At 36.4% G+C, this 20211-nt stretch overlaps 1 protein-coding gene across 1 annotated transcript in view; it reads right to left on the bottom strand.

The window, feature by feature from the left end:
- ANK2 (ankyrin 2) overlaps window positions 1-18696 on the bottom strand; it is a 275508-nt gene extending 256812 nt beyond the window's left edge. The window contains 2 exon segments of the mRNA XM_078148698.1: window positions 1645-1746; window positions 18408-18696. Coding sequence (XP_078004824.1) covers window positions 1645-1746; window positions 18408-18542 — 237 coding nt within the window. The 5' untranslated portion in view covers window positions 18543-18696.
- Window positions 18697-20211: the final 1515 nt, after the last annotated feature.

Here is a 20211-nt window from a genome sequence, read left to right as displayed (position 1 = left end):
AGAGTTTTTTGTTTATTTCTGTGTTTATTTTTTAAAAAGAAACTGACAAATTAGTTGTTCTTGATCCTGTTCAGTTGTTTAAGTCATGCCTGACTCTTTGTGTGTGACCTCATTTGGGGTTTTCTTGGCAAAGATAATAGAGAGTATTCACAGAGGGGTAACTATAATAGCGAGGAGACTCAAAACCATGCCATATAAAAAAAAATCACTTAAAACAACTGGGGATGTTTAGCCTGAAGAACTAAAGATTTAGTGGGGAGTTGCTATACTGTCATGTGGATGAGTGATTGGGTTCCTTCTACTTGGCATCAGGACACAGAAAAAGAAGCAGTGGATTGAAATTTCAGAGCGTAAAGGGAAACAGTCTAACAAATTAGGATTGCTCAAAAGCAGAATGGACTACTTTGACAAATAGTGAGGTTACCCCAGTGGATGTCTTCAAGTAGGATTTCGTTGATGATTTGTTATAAAGGGTATTCCTGTTTGGGTACGAGTTGAACTAAATGATCTCTGGGGTCCCTTCCCACTCTGAGATTCTATGATTGTGTTCTCCTACTGAGAGGCCAATTTATGGGTAGCTTCGGGGTTTTTTTCTCCATTTACTTTCATTAATTCTGAAAGACTGCAAAAGTTCAAATGGCGCAAAGCCAGAAATATGATAATACAACTGAGTTCAAGATGTGCTCAGAGATAGAATAAGTGAAACTACAGATGGAATTGAATCCACAAGTGAAAACCTCCTGTGAGCTTAAAATTAGCCAGGATTATTCATTTCTCCAGCCAAATATCTGTTCACAAAAATAGAGATTTAGCTTACTATAGTGAAAGCTGAGATCCAATGTGTCTTTTTTTTCTTTATGCCATTAAAATATTGGTCTGAAATAGTATAAAGCCAAAATCTTTGAGGCTCTACACTTGATTCAAAGGCTACAGTCTCATTTATAAGGAAATGGTAGATAAGGAAAGTAATCATTGAAATGTTTAAGCTGATCTAAGGATTCTAAGCTCCGCATTAAGTCAAGTTCAGGCTCTTCAACTAGGCCCTTTTGGCAAAACTGCTAACAAAGGGAGGGAGGTGGGGAGAAGTGATTTGAATTTCATTTGCTTTTATTCCCTTTGTCTATGTTCTAATAACCAACACAAGAGTAAAGGGCAGTCCCCAGCACTGGGAATGAGAGCCAAGGGTCGAAAACAAACAAAAAACAAAACAAACAAAAGTTGACTCGCTATAATTCTCCGACAAAATTTCTGACAAGCAACAATCAAACCATCTTGCAGGCATTATTGTTACCTAGGTTTTAAAATACTGGCTTCTTGTTGACCTGTTGGCTATGACCAGCAATACCAACTCTAGATGAAAGCTTTGTCCCTGCCAGAGTTAATGGATTCTCTATACTTGAAGGCCGTGTCAAGGGAAAAACTAGGTTTCATTACTTCTTAAGCTCTTAGTCACTCTGATAGTAATAAATAATACTGATAACCATGAAAAAGACCCCAGCGCTCTGAGTCGGTCCAAAACAGTGAGTGTTATTTCATTTTAGGAGATGCAGGGTGTATTAATTTTTTTTCTTTATACCATTAAAACCTTGGTTTAAAAAAAGTAGTATAAAACTAAAAATCTTGAAAGATGCCACAAGCTCTTACCTGATTGCATGTATTGATGTCTATTCCTCCCTTTAAATACTCCACCACTTTGTCAAGATTGCCAGCTCTGGCCGCTCTAAGAAAGCTGGCATTGCTGTCAGACTGCGGAGAGAAGGAAAGCCCTGTGGTTAGTTACAGCTAAGAGAAAACCAGAATCTGATAGAGTCGCACAAGTTTACATTTCAAATCAAAGCAGCTTAGGTTGCAAAGACTTCTTAATGTGAGGTTTAACCTCGAGTTATTATAGGCAATAAAAGGTGGCAATAAAAGATCACCTTTTTTCCAGAGAGTAGTTGTTTGCTTAAATTAATGACAAATGTGCTCTACTATTTCAAAGAGAATAGGAATCCAAAGTTACTACTTGAAAATAATTAGCACCAATTTATTCCCAATCTTCAGCACGTGCCTGAATTGGAAAGGAAATTTTTATAACCCTGAAACCCAGGCTGTGCTTTTGTGTCCCAAGCCTAAAAAAATTACAATTCTAGTAAGAATCAGGCAGTGAAAAGAAAATTAATTCTCTTTTTTTTCTTTTTTAAACTGCTGTGCTGTTTAATTTTCCTGTGCATCTCTGGGAGAACTCTAAGTAGCAAAAGTTTAATTCTCTCTTATGAGAAAACAGCAGAAGATGATAAGGTGATCTATTCAGTGAAGCCAAAGCAAATACTGAGAGCCAGCCAATTATGTCGGGGGAGACAGGAAGCTGAATTTAAATCAGCTGGGATAAGCACCAATCTAAAATCACCTGGACAAAAAGAAGAATAAAAGTGTGACTATACTTATTCCATACTCTTTCCTGACTTCCCTAAAGCCCTAATTGTTGGGGTATTTCCTGATGGGTTTCCTATAGAAATATATTAAGTGACTTGCTAGTAAGTGCATGGTACATAGTAAACACTTCATACTAAATGTTTATTGGCTGACTGGTAATAATCAAATAATATCATTTTCTTGGGGCTAGAAGAAACCTTAGAAATGTAAGAGAGTTCTATTTTTCAGATGTGAAAACTGAGACCCAGGAAAGTTAAATGGCTTCCCCAGAGCTAGAAAATCTTTCGTGTTATAATTTTAATATATTTTCAAAATAAATATAATATGATTATCTCTCAATGACAATTTTTGAGCAAAAATTGGATTAGTGAGGAAGCCATCACACAAGGAGAAACCATTTACCCACTGTCAAAATCCAGGTTTGCCGACTTCCACACAAGCATGCACCCACTACATCGTATTATTTTCTCAGAATGCCACCGGCAGACAGTTCAGGACAGCTATAGTTTCTGAGAGCATTTAATGATGGAAATGGAGATCATTTAATCTATAACCTTGACTTTGATATGATTTGCATACTTTTAATATTATTTTCGGGGGGGGGTTGGTAAGCTTTGAGACTGAACAGCTGTCCTCATTTCCCATAAGTACATATGCTATAGATTTGCAAAATCTGATGTACTGTTTACTACCACACATGACTACATTCAACTCTTAAAATGTCTCACTCTACTTCTTAAGCAATGCGATCTAGAGATGATCCCACACTGTCTCCTTTAAAGGCGATACCGTCCTCTCCATCATTGCTTTAAGTCATATACATAGCAACACACACAGAATGTATCTGCAATGCTGCAATGGCTGTGAAATGTGACCTGCCTACTTCATGACACTCAGGAGCTTATCTCAGCTAATTCTAAATGTTCACAAAGATTCTGCTTGTTCAGGCTCCTAGATGCCACACCACTTTAAAATGAAATTTGAATCTATTCACGTGCCTCCCTGGACAACCAAAATAACACACAAGTACAGTTCAATTGAACCACAAAGAAAACATCATCTCTCTCATCTGCAGGCTGTTCTCTCACACACACACACACACACACACACTCACACACACACTTACTCACTCACACACACTCACACACACACACACTCACACACACACACTCACTCACACACACTCACTCACACACTCACACACACACTTACACACACTCACACACACACTCACTCACACACACATACATACATACACACACACACACACACAGATGGTATAAAACATTTTGTCCAAGAATGAACAGAGGACAAGATTTATATGAGCCAAGATGAGCCAAGAACATTAGATTTACTTCTGCTCCGGATTTTCATAAGACCGAAGTTTGTGTGGTAGATGACTAAGACAACACTATTCACTACAGATGAATAATCTCATGTAACTGAGGATGAAATTCTGAATCCTTATGGCTCTCAGGGGCACCTACACATAGCAGAGTAGAAGGCAGGGCCCTAGGTCATACAAACTTAGGAATCTGCTTTCAATGATTTTTTTTACCTGAGTGGAGGGTGAAAGCGGTGGGAGGTACAGGGCCCTTCAAAGTAATATGACTGTGCCAACCCAATGTCTAATAAGTGTGATCTGGGGAGCAAGTCAGTGTATTAAGGGTTTTTTTGGGGAAGGAATCTCCTACCTTTCTGTATCAATACAACAAGAATCTCATGGCTGGGATAAGAACTTGTCCTATTGAAGCTAGAATTAATGGCAATGACTCTCAATAGTCTACAATAGCAGAAAAATGAAGAGAAAATGACAAGAATTTTATAATAGTTGATATTCACATTGTGTTTTAAAGTTTACAAAGCATTTTATAAGCAGTATCTCATTTGACATTCACAGTAACCTTGGGAGGAAGTTTTGGAAAATACTATTAGCTTTATTTTGTAGATGAGGAAATGAGGCTCAGAGGTAAAAAGATTTTTCCATGGTTACACAGCTAGTAAGTTCTGGAGATAGGATTCAAACCTGGATCTATGTAATTCAAAATCCAGCTCTCAATCTACTATGCAATACTGTTGATGCATATTTTTACAGCAGAATTGTGAATTAAATTATACTTAAGTCTCTCTATTAATGGGGTTTGGTCTCTCATATACAAAAGGACTGCTTCTAAGGGAATCTACCTATAAAGTCTTCCTATGACATGGACCCCCAAGGTAGTCATGATGGCTTACTCTAGATCTCATTGTGTGTACATGTACTCATGCATGAATAAGCATGCTAATATGCATGTGTGTAATTAACTTCAAGTCAACAAGATTTGTTTTTTATTCATTATGTACTATGTACTGTACTGGGCTCTGTCTTACAAAGACAAAAATTAAATTGTCCCTGCTCTGAAGGAGCTTATATGTTATTGAGGAGGAATAATACGTACCAACAGAATTAAAATGAAAATATATAGAAAAAAATAATTTCTAGGGAGAGGGAACAGGTAGAGAGGGAACAGCCAAAGAAGGGAGTTTTGGTCTAGGCAGCCCATAGTTCAGAATCCCAAGAATTCTTAGTGGAGCCATAGGGTAATAGATGGATAAACCCTTAATAGGAGCAATGTTAATGTTGATTGGCTTATCAAGTCTTTGAGTAAGAAATAGGAAGTGAAAGATATAAGGTATTTATGGGTCAGGTGGCAAGCCTCTGGTCAAAGCAGGGGCTACAAAGGGCTACAAAAATGTGCATACCCTTTGATCCAGCAATAACACTTCTAGGGCTATATCCCAAAGAGACCAAACAAATGGGAAAAGGACCCACATGTACAAAAATATTCATAACAGCTCTTTTTGTGGTGGCAAAGAATTGGAAATTGAGAGGATGCCCATCAATTGGGGAATGGCTGAGCAAGTCGTGGTATATGAATACAATGGAATACTATTGTGCTTATAAGAAATGATGAACAGGCTGACTTCAGAAAAACCTGGAAAGACTTGTATGGTCTGATGCTGAGTGAAGTGAGCAGAACCAAGAACTTTGTACACAATAACAGCCACATTGTGCGATGACTAATATTGATAAACAACCCTTCTCAGCATTACGAGGATCTAAGACATCTCCAGAGGCCTCGGGATGGAAAATGCTGCTCACATCCAAAGAAAGAACTATGGAAGTCGAATCGCTCTCACTTATTTTTACCTTCTGTTGAGTTTTGTTTCCTCGTTCTGATGGTTCCTCCTATTGGTTTTAGTTTTTACTTACAACTTCACTAATGTGAAAACATGTTTAATGGGTATGTAAATGTAAAGCCTATATCAGATTATGCGCAGTCTTGGGGAGGGGGTGGGGAGGAAGGGGGAGAAAAATTTTCAACTCAAAAGCATATGGAAGTGATTGTTGATAAATCAAAATAAATTAAAAAAATTAAATTAAAAAAAGCAGGAGCTAGTGGAGACCTGGAGTCTAGCTGGTTATAGAGGATTGAGGAATAATTTAGGTTCTCACCCCCAATATTTAATAAGATCAGCTCTACCCCCAAGATTCATTCATATGTAGAGTAGATCTATCTCTGGAGCAGAACTGGGACAGATGCAGAAGTGTGGCAAACTCAACTTTAATATGCTGGTGAGTTGGTTGTTAAATTTTCAGTATTACATTCATATCAGCAAAAAGCTACAATGCATGGCTTATTGTTTTGTTGATTTAGTCTAGCCTTAAGAAAGTAATGGAAAAAAATGTTAATAATATAATTCAACTTCAAGGTGTGTTGTATGACAGCCCCCCACTCTCCCTACCTTGTTAAATATTTACCAAGCACACCACTGGGAGGCTGTATATAAATGCAGAACTATTTTACACACATACACACTAACACCCACAGCCTGACCCTCAATGAAGCCAATCTATAATTAAGACTGCTGTCAGAAGGGACTAGGGGAAGCAGTAGGTATTCTCATTGCCTTCCATCAAAACAGAGATGAAAGAGGATTCAAGGACTCATGGAGAGAAAAGTATTAAACTATTCCACTATGCTTGCCTCTGATGAAGACGCAAAGCGGGAAGGTTTTTCAAGGGAAAGGGTATGAGTAACCTTTCACAATAAGTGACAGCTTTCCTCAAAAGAAGATTTAATGGATAGAAATGCCCTATTGAGGAAATGAGTCAGTAGCATCTGTTAATATTTCTTGTGTGACAAATCTTGGATTAACGTAAAAACAATCTCTGTTTTAAACAGATTCTTATGGCCTCACATGCCGCTCCTTCCTCCAGACTCCACAAAATCTAAAATCTGCTTTGACCACGCTCGTTAAAGGGCCCTGAATATATCCAATTATTTCAATCTTCAGCTTTCTGTCTGACTCCAGACAAGAAATTCAATGGCTGGTTCCCACCTATTTTAATCTGTAACAGATGGATATCATTAAAATTGTCCCTTTTACAACCCTTGGCACTGTACCTCAAGCCAAGAAAGAAAGATTTCTTCCTAAATTCCTTTCGACAAAGTCCTGTACATTTTTTCAGTCTCTGAGCGTTAGAAAAACAGAATATCTTTCTTAGCACACAGCAGGGTAAAGAAGAAAGGCAACAGAGGAATTTGCATTGACAGAGGCATATTATAGCCTGAGGATGGGAGCCAATTTGACAGTCTCTAATGCACGCAAGAAAATGAAAGAGTTATGTCTACCCTCACCTAAGGAAAGCACAAGATAATCTTTATGGAACAGTAGGGAAGTCTCATACCTTCTCTAGGTTTGGTTACTTATTGTAAAATGGGAAGTTGATACAAGCTAATCCACACTTCAAATTCCATAGTAATACAATATGGGGAAAGGAAGTCAGTTTTTGAAAGAAACAAAATCTTGGAAGGAAAATACAATACAAAGCCCAGAGCAGCAGAAATGTTTCTACACTTCCATATAATTCTTCACAGGGCAACTGATTCTTTTTTTTTTCCCTTTTAAGAAATGAACAGTATGGCAATTAAAAATACATATATGTATTAACTATCCACTTATTCCTTGAGTATTCGTCATTCTCTATCCTTGAAGGTGATTAGCAATAGCTCTTATATAACCATTAGATGTTGATTTGAACCATATCTTAGGGATATTCCACATGGTTCTGGACCACTGGGACAAGTTGTCAAAAATACAGCATGGTATGAAACTGATGAGGGAAATTCTCCTAGTTCTTTATAACAGCAGATATACCCAGACTTCTGTATTTGGATTTTCTTGGCAAAGATACTTGAATGGTTTGCCATTTCCTTCTCCAGCTCATTTTCCAGATGAGAAAACTGAGGCAAAAAGAGTTAAGTGACTTGTCCAGGCTCACACAGCTAGTAGGTGTCTGAGGCTGGATTTGAACTTAGGTCTTCCTGACTAGCTATCTCCTAGGGGCAGCTAGGAGGTACAGTCAATAAAGTGCCAGGCCTCAAGTTGGAAAGATTCCACTTCCTGAATTCAAATCTGGCCTCAGACACTTACCAGCTGTGAGACCCTGGGCAAGTCACTTAACTTCAGTTTCCTCAACTGTAAAATGGGTCTGATAATAGTACATATCTCTTGGGGTTGTTGTGAGGTTTAAATGATATATTTATAAAAGCACTTCACACAGTGCCTAGAACACAAATGATGTTTAATAAATTCTTATTTTCTTCCCTACCTTTCCCATTTTTTACGCTATGCTGAGTTTTTTGACCAAATTAAGACTTTATATTTATCTCTATTAAATTTCATCTTATTAGAAATGGCCCGATGTTCTAATATGTTCAAAGATTTTTGAATCCTGACTCTTTCATTGAGTGCATTAACTGATCCTCTAAGTCCTGTGTTCATCTGAAAATGTGATAAAGCATGTCATCTGTGCCTTTATTCAAGTCACTTATAAAAATGTTATACAATACAGGGACAAGAACAGATCCCAGGGACCCTGAACCAGAGACCTAAGCTCACAAGCTGATAACGAATTCTCTGGTATCAGCTAATCAGTCAGCTTCAAATTATCTAGCCAATTTTGAACAATCTTTTCCACAAGAAGAACATGGCAGACTGAACTGGCTGAAATCCAGGTAAATAATATCTACCTCACTCCCCTGACTACCAGTTTAGGAACCCTGTCAAGAAAGACACAAGGTTCATTTTTGACCTGACTTATTCTCGGTGAACCCACACTGGCTATGTGTGATCACCTCTTCCTTTTCTAGATGTTCATTGACCATCCCTTTATAACAAGTTTGAGAAATAACATGTTTGAGAAATTTCCAAGAACTCAAAGTCAGGTTCGTGAGTCTATAACTTTAAGAATCCAGTCTCTTCCATTGTAAAAAAATCTTGGTGCATTCCCTTCTCAAATCCTGCAGTACCTCTCCTGTTCTCCACGATCTTTCAAAATGTTGCTGACTATGTCTCAGCAATCAGCTCACGGATTTCTTCTAGCATCCAAATATATAGTTTATCTAGACCATGTGACTAAAACTTATCAAAAACAGCTCATCCTCTCCTATTCTCTCCCTACTTAGCTCCATTTCATCTATTATTATTATTATTTTATATACACTGAAATAAAGCTTTAAGTCAAGCGTTCTTGAAAGACAGGTTAAAATACCCCTTATGTTTATCCTATAGCTGGCAGGCATTTTCATAGAAGACACTAAAAATATTCAACAATTTCAGAACCAAAGCAACATTGAGTTAATGTAGACTACATCAGAGGCAGCTAGGTTGGGCAGCTAGATAGAGTGCTGGGCCTGAAGTCAGAACCCACATGGGGTCAAGAAGAGTAAGACACAACTGAAAATGGCTGAACAACAAGAAGATTACGTTTGCCAGACAGCTAAAGTTTTGTAAAGGTTAAGATTATGGATAATAATACACATACCATTTTATTCCCTAATATTAAAAAAGATTTGCTAACAATGCATCTCAATAAGCCTTAAAATGATTTTTTCTAGCCATTATTACAATATTCATAGATCATAGAAATTACACATTCAAATTTCACTATTAATTATATAATTAACATGAAAGAAAAAAATTAACTCCTATACACATTTACAATAAACACATATTTATGGGGTTGTGAAAAACTAACCATATCCAAAAATATGTGGCAATTTGGGCAAATAAAATATAATTTTGCTCATAAGATCAAAAATGAGCTGAATCAAAAAATATAGAGAAAGAGAAGATGGTATTTTTAAGTTGTGTTATATGTTTGATAAAGAGAAACTGGCATAGATCTTTATGAATTTGGAATAAGGAGAAATAGATTAACAATGCTTTAACATATGGGTCATTTCTCAAGGGCTCATTAGATATTCAATGAAAAGGTTCAGCATTTTATTTGGTGGCAGAAACATGAATTGAAGATTTAAATTTGCTTCACTGTTATAATCTCTCTTTCTGTGTGTGTGTGTGTGTGTGTGTGCGTGTGTGTGTGTGTGTGCGTGTGTGTGTGTGTGTGTGTGTGTGTGTGTGTGTGTGTGTGTGTGTGTGTGTGTGTGCAAGTAAATCTCCCCTTCAAGATTACAAGTTCTTTAGGGGCAGAGATTGGTGATTTATTATTTGGTCCCCAAATATACCTTACAAAGTGTACATGTATATGTATGTGTACAAACAGTAGATATTCAGAATGAAAGACTGAAGGAATGACTTTATAAAAGCAAGCAAAACATTTAACAAGTTCTGGGCTGAAGTGTTACTTTGCCAATTTCATAATTTAAATAATTATTTCACACTGACATTTAACACATCATCATCAATTGTGAAAAATCCAAGGTAGTTCAGAAATACAATTTAAAGAGAAATACTTAGAAATGTGTTTCATGTAGACTTTAATTTCAATTTTGTTAACATATTAGTGTTTCAAATGAAAGATTGAAATTCACTTAATAAAAATAGCTTTAAGAATTGTACTTTCTTAATATTTGTTAATGTTAACAATAACCTCAAAAAATAAATGAATGACAAGGAAAAACATGGAAGAAAATTATTTTATGTTCTTGGTATGGGATGTACTAGAGATTTATAATCATTTTCCATCAGAGAATTTCTAAATCTATTTTTTATTTTTAATAAAAAAATGTTATTCCTGATCATGAAGATGGACAATAACTTTATAAAGTTGTTGATTTTGTAAAACTAACTGAAACATCTGGAATAGAGACAACAGAAGTAAGTACTTCAAAAGCTTCTACTTTCATTATAACACTTGAAAGATTTATTAATTTTTCTCTAAGAAATTTTCTCCTAACAAAGTCATTTTAACTCTCTGACTTGTATCCATGTTAAAATATTCTGCTAAAATTTGAAATTTGGGTGCAAAAGTACATTAAAGTACATAGCACGATAAGAATACAGGACCATGGTAAATGAAGCTAACTTACCTTTTAATATCTCTTTTAGAACTGTTAAAATGTTTTTTTTTAAATGAAAGTATCTTTTGTTAACTTATTATTATGTAAGATATCCTGCAGGGTTAATTTACCCATACTTCCTTGAGGTAACTGCAAAAATTTTTGTCCCAGGTGGCTTGAAAATTCTTAGTTTCAGAGACCACGTGCTCTAAAGGAGACATCACTCAATAGAGCATAACTTCAGGAAGCAATGCAGATGAGGCATCACCCTCACCCTGCAGATTTCCTATACATATTATAATAGAGAGGTGGGAGAGAAGGATATTCCCAAAAAGAGTTACCTGTTTGCTCAGGTTTGTCTTTAACCATTATTTCAGAATTCTGTGTGTATCATTTATCTATCATACTAATGTAGTATGACCCTAAAAGATATGTGTTTATGTATTTACAGCACTCAGATTACTAAAGTGAATTGACTTTCTAAGGGATTATTCAATTATACTTTAAAATTCCGTGAACTGTCATGATCCGTTTATCTCTAAATAGTCAATGTAATATGGAGCATTTTTAAGTTTTAGACCAATTTAGAGCATGCAGTGAAAACCATGCTTTTAAGATGAGGAAAGTCTAAAAATTAGAATTCTAAATTGGGAATATATGATGAGATTTCCCCAATGTAAAATTGTGGTTTTCACTCTCTGTGGTAATAAAAATGTTTCAGTAAAGCAATCATTTCATTTCTTCCACAAGTGTAGATTCAAACACATGCACGCCTTCTCATCAGGTGTGCTTAAGAATCTTTATGCCCTTCCATAATTCCTCCCTGGAAGATTCAATAACATGGTTAAGGTCTTCCTCTGGGTTCTTTATTATTTTATGGATCAATTACTCAATCAACAAAGATTTATTAAGCATCTACTATGTGCCAGGAACCATGCTCTTACAAAGGCACAGAAAGAAATAATCTCTACTGCCAGAAAGTTTGTATTCTAATGGGAGGACAATAAGGATATATACAATTATATACAAAATACGAACAAAGAGAATAAATACAAATCAATACTAAGTAACAAAATGCAAAATAATTGCAGATGGAGGGCACTAGCAGTTTGGGGGAATCAGGAAAAGCTTCACGTAGAAAGCATTACTTGATCTCAGTCTAGAAGAAGCACAGGGTTCTATCAGGCAGAGGTGAAGAGGGAATACATTCCAGGTCAGTGCGAAGGTATGGAAATGAGAGATGAAGTATGAGGAATAGAGAGAAAGCCTAATTTGGCTAGATGACAGCATGTGAGAACAGGAATGATGCGCAACGAGGCTGGACAGATAGGCTGGGGATCAGAGTGCAGAAAGTTTTAAAAAGTTAAACAGAGTAATTTTAATTTTATCCTAGAGGTATAGGGGAGTGGTATGGCCAGATCTGCAATTAAGGAAAATAACTTTGGCAACAGTGTGGGAAATGGTTGAGAGTGGGGGAAATTTGAGGCTAGGAAACCAATTAAGAGACTATAAAGGAGCAAGAAGTGACGAAGGTCTGAAGTAAGGTGGTAGCTGCATGAGCAGAGAATGGATGTGATATGGGAAGATCTGGTTGTTGAATAAATATGTGAGATGAAGGACAGTGAAGAGTCAAGCATGTGAGAAGAAATCTGGGAGATTAAAAGTGCCTTCAACAGAAATAGGGAAATTTGGAAGTAGCATGGATTTGGGATGAAGTTTTTGACATGATGAGTTTGAGATACCTCCACGATATCAAATTTGAAATGTCTAATAAACAACTGGTGATCTGAGACAGAGACAGACTAGGGTGGATTATATCCATTTAGTCAGCAATATAAAGACGGCAATTAATTCCAAGGGAGACAAGGAGGTCCCTGAGCAAAGGGCACCTACAGTTAGAGGGAGAAAGGAAGAGAGACTGATGGAGGAGTCAGATATGTCAGACAGTAATGTCACACAAACTTAGAGCTGAGAGAGAATCCAGGAAAAGAAAGCTTCATTAGTAGTAAATGTAACATAGAGGTCAAGTTGGAGGAGGACTGAGAAAAGACCATCAATTTTGCAATTTAGAGATCCTTGGTAACTTTGGAAAGAATAGTTTCAGTTGAATGAGAGTATTGGCAAAAGGTATAGGAGTGAGTGAGAGAAGTGGAAGCAATGAATAGAGACACCTTTTCTAAGAAGTTTGGCTAAGAAAGGAAGGATATATACATGAATGAATGAAAATGCATTTATTATACACAGGTCACTATGCTAGGTGCTAGGGATACAAAGAGAAAGTATGGCTGCTCCTCAAGGGGCATAATCTAAAAGAGAAGACAGCACATACATATGATATAGGATAATAACTACATAAAGAGGGATACCTGTCTTTTATCTCTTGTTCTATAACAATTACTACCCTCCCTCCCTTTTCTAGTCATAAATATTCTTGCTGATATTTTCATACCATTTTTTTCATACAAGTCTAGAACTCACTATAACATACATAGATCTAGCATTCATCTTTCTATTGCTCTTTGAGTCACCTGAAACTCCATTTCTTCCTAGTTTGTGAGATGTCTGATTTGTAACCATATAACACTACAAAGAGAATACTGCGTGGTGTTTATGTAAGCATAGCAAGGAGACTGCCATGAAGGTGGCTGCAAGTTAAGAACCTTGCATTTCTGGCAGAATTAAAAGTAAAACAAGGTTCTTAATCTCGTTTTGGATCATAGACCCTTTTGGCAGTTTGGTGAGGTCTGTGGACCCCTTCTCAGTACAATGGTTTTCCATGCAAAACATAAAATATGTAGGATTGCAAACAATTATACCAAAATAAAGCTATTAAAGTATTCTTAAGAAATAAGTTCCTGGATGCCAGGTTAAGAACCTCTAACCTAAACTGAGGCACCACACATTTTACCAGTTTAAACAAAAGCCACTTAGCAAGAAAATGAAAACACTTTGTGGTGGTATCTCAGTCTCCAACATTTCTTTACCCCCTCCCCCAAATATATACAAAAGGAGCTGAGTCAGCTTCACCCTTTTGTACAAGCCCTGGTCACACAGCGGATGAGTGGAAATGATGCATTTAGGTGAGGAAGACATTCAAACTTCAGTAAACCAAAGTATTTAACATTTCAAATATCCTGAAAATAAGCACATCACCTTGCACACAGCAAATGTTTTAACAAATTTTGAATAGAATTGCCCAATTGATTTTGTCATGTAAGCTTCCTGAAAGCAGAAACTGATTCATGTTTATCTTTGTAGCCTCAGTACATAATGGATAGCAGGGCATAATAGATGAAGAGTTGGTCTTGAAGCACAGAAGACCTAGGTTTGATCTCACCTCTAACATATATTGGCTATGTGACCCCAGGCAAGTAGCTTAACTTTTCAGTGCTCTAGGAAACTCTCAAACTGCAGAGAAAGTACTGACCTACATTGTTAGAGCCAGCTTCCTGACTACAGATTGTTTTAAACCAATGAAATCTCAGAGCTAGTCCCTATCAGTGCCTAAGAACATTGTAACTTTAATAAGTGTTTGTTCATCAAGTGCTTAAACGAATAACAAAAAGTGAAAACTTTCATAGGATCATAGGTCCAGATCTGGATGATGATTTTAATGTGAAACTGAATAAGAAATAAATGAATGGACCAAGTCAGGAAAATACTTCTCATCCTTACCACTGATGCATCAAATTCTTCTGATTAACTATTTAATGCCTATACAAATAACAGGAGAAAAAACAATTTCAAATTGGTGTGCACATGTATGCAGAAATCTCTGGCAGAAAGTAAAATAAATTTTATCTACAGTAAAGACAAACCAGACCAAACTGGTTATTTTGAACGACATAGCTGTATTCATTAACTAAATTCATTTTCTTTTTTAAATCACATTTTTATGTTCAGAAACAACTGATATCTTACTATTACCATCTGTGAAATGAGGGAACAGCACAAGTTTCCTCATTAGTCCTCAGAGATCTTTTTAGATTGATGAAATGTTTGTAAAACGTTTTAATGCTTTGGAAGGTGAGTACTATGTCAAACAGATCCTCATCATCCCAATGCCTTACTCAATACCGATGGTCCAGGGAGACCCCTCAATAATCATCACTATATCATCCATTTTATATAAAACTGAATTAATCTGAACACCAGCACTCTAACAGAGTGTACCCAAAAAAGAGATCCAATCAATACGAGATGTGTTCCTGAATTTCTTTTTAAGTCACTTTTCTAAACTGCATTACACATTTCCAGATCATAATTTCACAATTCCAAGTAATGGTATCTAAGGATTTAGAGCTGAAAGGACCTAGGACATCATTTAGGAACAGCTCTTTTATTTTGTCCACTGCCTAGCATGCAATAAGTCCTAATCTTGTGAATGGATTGGTTTTAGAGATGAGGAAACTGAAGCCCAGAAAAACTAGTTAACTTATAACCTGCTTAGGACAGCAAAGAGAAGGTTTACATGCTACTTCAAGCTCTTACTATTCCTCATGAACCCTCACTCTTTGACTACTTTGAGCAGTATCAGAAAGCATAGGTTCAGAGCTAGAAGGCAGCTCAAAGGGCTCATTTTAGAGCTTAAAAACAAAGATTCCAGGAGATTATGTGATTTGCCCATGTTCCTCCAAGTAAAAAGCATCAGAGATGGTATTTGAGATCAGGTCTTCTGACTCTAGAGCCAATACTTTACACACCACACCACATTGAAAAATTGTTTGCTGCAGCTCATATATTTACTTTAGGACAGAGTAAAAACCAGGATCTGTGCATTCAAACCCTGTGCAAAGACCTCAAACACAAAGCTTGACTACAAAATAAATGCATGTTCTACATTCATGGACCCTGCTAGGTGTAATACATTCCCTGCCATCTTGGGAGTGAATTTATAGAACTTGGAGTCTTGCATCTTCAGTCTGATCTCTGAACACTTGACCAGAACAGATCTACACACCCAGATACGCAGTGTGAACTCCCCCCAGGCCTCTGGCACCTGAGGAGAGAATATGCTGTAGATTCCAAAACTTCTGACCCCATATCATCATCACAGAACCCGGGATGCACCCCAATCATTGCAAACTCCCTCTCCAACCCTGTGGGTAGCAAAATCCTACTTCTTGCCCTTCCCCTTTAATTCCCATGATTCTGAGAAAACCCTCTCCACACTTCTTTCACCAATTCAATTCAATACCATTACCATCCAAAGGTAGATTACCTTTTAGACAAACTCCTCAGCCTATCATCTAGATTCTTAAAATATGGCCCCAATCAACCTTTCCATAATTGTTTCAAATTACTCCCCTCTACATAGCCCCTTTATATTCCAGACTAATTAGACTACTAGCCGTGTTCCAAACTCCCTTCTCCCATTCCCACACATTTGTATCAACCACTCACTATATCCTTCCTCATCTCTGCCTCTCAGAACTCTTCATTTCCTTCAAAGCTCAGCTCAAGTATCACTTACTTCAAGTAGCTTTTACAGATCCCAGACAGGGTGCTATTGCCCTCTCTTTCCTAAAAAAAAAATTTGTTTCCATGTATCTGTATAAATATTATATCCCCTGATATGCTCCTTGAAGTCATGGATTTTTTGCTTTTGTATCTCCAATACATAACACAATGTATTCTATGACTATGAATCAAATTGATTTTGAAGTCAAAAGCTCAGATACAATATAATCAGCTTTTGTAATAGTTTTTCTGTAATATTCCCTAGGAATTCTGAGTCAATATTTCATATGAAATAATTGAAATTCAATAACGAATATTGATACTATTGAGTGTTAATATTGAAAGCTTTCCATTATCATTCATGAACGCTTGGAATGTATTCATAAAAATGCTTTCAATGAATTCAGCATTCATTTCATCACCAATGTTTCCTCCCAAAAATCAAAGTCATGCAGGCATTTACTACATACAAACACAAAACAAAACAAGCAAATAAAAAAAAACTTTAAAGAAATAATCATTTCAGAAAATATAAACTTATCTTTGAAATAATCAAAACAATCATTAAGTAACATTTTTAAAGCACGCTATAAATGAATGAATGAGCATCCATTTGACTATAAATTACCTTCAACCAAGTAAACATTTCCTCAAAATGCTTAAAGAGAAGACCGCAGAATTAAGGAATCATGACTATAATTACAAATCACTGTTGTTTTCTCCCCTTCTCAGTGCAGAACTAGTTAAATTACAAATAAAGTTTTGAGCATGGAGGAGCAAATTTTTCTGATCCAGCGTATGGACATAAGACAGCCATTCTCTAAAGGAAAATAAGGCAGTGATCCTGGTTGGAACCTTTGTTTACTCTCTAGTAGGACAAGTGGGCTTCCTTCCAACTTTGTACTGCTTGCCTAAGGACTTTTCTGGCGTTTGATTTTGTTTTGCATTTTTTCCCCCATGGTATGTATTCCCGAAGCACTATCCTTCCCCCCCCCATAATGGACAGGCTTTTCTTTCTTTTCTGCTAACTACAAACATCCTATGCATGTATATATGTAGGTATGTATGTATCTATTTATCTTAAATTGAAAAAGCAAGGTGCCATTTCCTTCTCCAACTTCACTGTGATGAGACTTAGAATTGTGATTTTAAGAAATTTAGAAGATCAGATAGTTTAAAATAAGAGGAAAACGACACACTCTTTCTACTCTTTGCATTCTGTCTCCTGGACAAAGCACAGGGTTCACTTCTACTATACTGTACTATACATAGTGCATAGTACTGTAAATCTATAAAATAATCATTATCTCTCACACTACTTTCTCCCTCAAACAACAAATATTCATTAATCTCACATTCTCATACTGAACAAAATAGCCTGCAGTAAGTCAAGTTCTTGGATCCAAGAGACCAAAGATAAAGTTTATTTTCCAATGAATAATAAAATAAAAATGTTTCAGAAATAGAATCTTGGGTTGAACCACTGGCGAAAAAAAATCACACAATGACCTTGTGCCAAATTGATAAATACAAGGAATACTAAGGTTTTATATTATGCTTACGTATCACTCAACCTCAGTTGTACTTTTCTTCAAATTTGGGAGTTTGCGACAAAATAATTGCTGTGATTAGTAGCTTAGAAGGCCAGGAACCTGTAGGCCTTTTTAACTCGTCAGTGAATCAAATTACCAAAGTAAAACTCTTTTACAAGTCTAATTTTGTAGTGCCATGCTAATACCTGCAATAAAAGCAATAAAAACTTTCCATAATATGGCAAGATAGGACTTCTATACATTGTTATATATATAGAGGACCTAACTTGATAACTGAGGTATAATTGAATTGGTTTTGACGATATTCTGCTGTATTAAGTATCTCCAGGGTATTGGGCACTGTGCATTTTATTGCAGAAGATACGTTCTTTGTCCACTCTGAGTTTATAGTGTAAAATTAAAGAAAGCACAGATGAAGTAAACATATGAGGCAAGATTTGAACACACAATGGTAAAGTCACAACTAAATGAAACAATGAAAATACAACAATTGGTTAAAAAAATCACATCAGTTTTACATTGTAGACTCTCTGGAACCAAAAATTTTGAACCAATGAGGTTTAGCAGTGATTGCTGACATGCCCAAGACATCCTCATCTGCTCTTTCTTTGGTTCCTGGTTTCACACTTACCAGAGCCTCAGACTCTCTGACATCCTCACAGTTGTAGCCATAGTAATCTGGGGTTTTATCCAACTCTTGCATGTTTCCTTGTGCTCTTAGGCTCTTCTCTGTATGACAAGATTGGCAGAGAGCTGCATTGCCCATATCAGTTTTAGTATCCCCTGTTGTAAGTGTGTCTGTCCTCAAACTATGGGCTAAGTCCAAGGTTCCCAGGGAGAAGTTAACATTGGAAATCCAAAAGGATGATCCCTGATCACTTTGCTCTGCTCCCCTACATGCCCCACACCAGTTCTCCCCATCTGCTAGCTGGCCAGTGTCAGAGAGAACTCAAAACCCCAGCAACCGCAGGCAACATTCAGTGACCACTTCCAATTCAGGCTCTGTCTGTCTATTTTTACACCTACCAGGCCAGCTATGCATGTCAATGGAGTGAGGGGAGGGGGAAGTAAGGCAGAGAATGAGGGGGGAGGAAGGGGGAGGAGTTGTTCTGTTTTTCAGCATGCTTCTAGCTTGCCTAACGCATCGGCTTAAAGTCCTACTGTGTAAAATGCCTCTACGTGGAAGGTTTATTCAATTTCCTTGTGAATACTTTGGAATGTTTTTATTTATTGGTTTATATAACATATGACAAACTAAACTGCATAATCAGTTCATAGAAGAAAGCACTTGTAGAAAACAGTTAATCATCCTTTCAACATTTAATATTCACTGAAAAGTAATCAAAATAGGTTCATTTGGGAATAATATGGATGTTTTATATTTCATAAAAATACAGTGGCAATTTTTCATTGTTAGTCTCCTTTGTTAGCATAAGCTTTTGTCTAGATTATATTTATTGGGTTGTTAAAGTCAGAAAAAAGTTTCCCTTCACTTTTGTGTAAAAGCCAACCTAAGGCAAGGCTTACTTTCAGGACCATGTGCCTTACCAACTCTAAGTTTTCATGACAAGACCATCTTCCACTGAGATAAACACAGCCAATAAAAAATGATTTATGAGACAGCATATGGTAAAGTCATGGCAAGCATTACGGAATATAATGGATTTAACATGATTTCAGGCCTAGCTGAAGTCCCATCTCTACCATCAAGCATTCCCCACTATTCTGTTCTTGAATAATCTCTCCTCTTTATACCTAAAACACAACATCTGTACCTCTCTTTAGACATCATGCTTGCCTAATTTCTTTCAACTGTATGTAAGATTATAACTTTTCAAAGGCAGGGACCATATCTTATACTTTTCGCTTGGCAAACAATATAGGTACTTAATAAATGACTTTCCCTCTATCCGTCCATCCATTCATTCACATTCAAAGGCCTCTAATAGGAGCTCAATAAATATCTGTTTAATTGAGAAGGGGGGAAATCATTAACAGAGAGCTTTATCAAGAAGCTTAACCTTTTTTTTTAATCATACTACAAAAATGTGAAACTTTGCCTAGAAATGCCCAAATACTCCATCAATCAGATAAGTACTTGTTTTTTTAAAGCTGATTATGTTAATTTCCATGATATTCCCTTTCTTGTTATTCATAGCATACTCTTTTACTCTTGGATTAATAATTCGGAGATATAGTATCATCTTAATTCTATGCTTAAATATTAATTAATTCTATGGTACTACCAACATTCAGGAAAAAAAGAGAAAACAGTATATTTATATCTATGCTCTTGGCAAACTTACAATAAAAACCTTAATTCCTCCACAAAAGTGAAAGATTATCAAGTTATTTTTCAAGGTTCTGTACGTCCCATATTTCACATTAAAGACTTTTCTGAAAATGCTCAACTGCTTCATCAATCCCTCACTTTG

This window comes from Phascolarctos cinereus, unplaced genomic scaffold (genome assembly GCF_003287225.1).
Source record: "Phascolarctos cinereus isolate Bilbo 61053 unplaced genomic scaffold, phaCin_HiC Scaffold_9;HRSCAF=440, whole genome shotgun sequence".
NCBI classification, from domain to species: Eukaryota; Metazoa; Chordata; class Mammalia; order Diprotodontia; family Phascolarctidae; genus Phascolarctos; species Phascolarctos cinereus.
The sequence above is the reverse complement of the archived record's forward strand: the minus strand, read 5'-3'. Positions and strand labels throughout refer to the sequence as shown.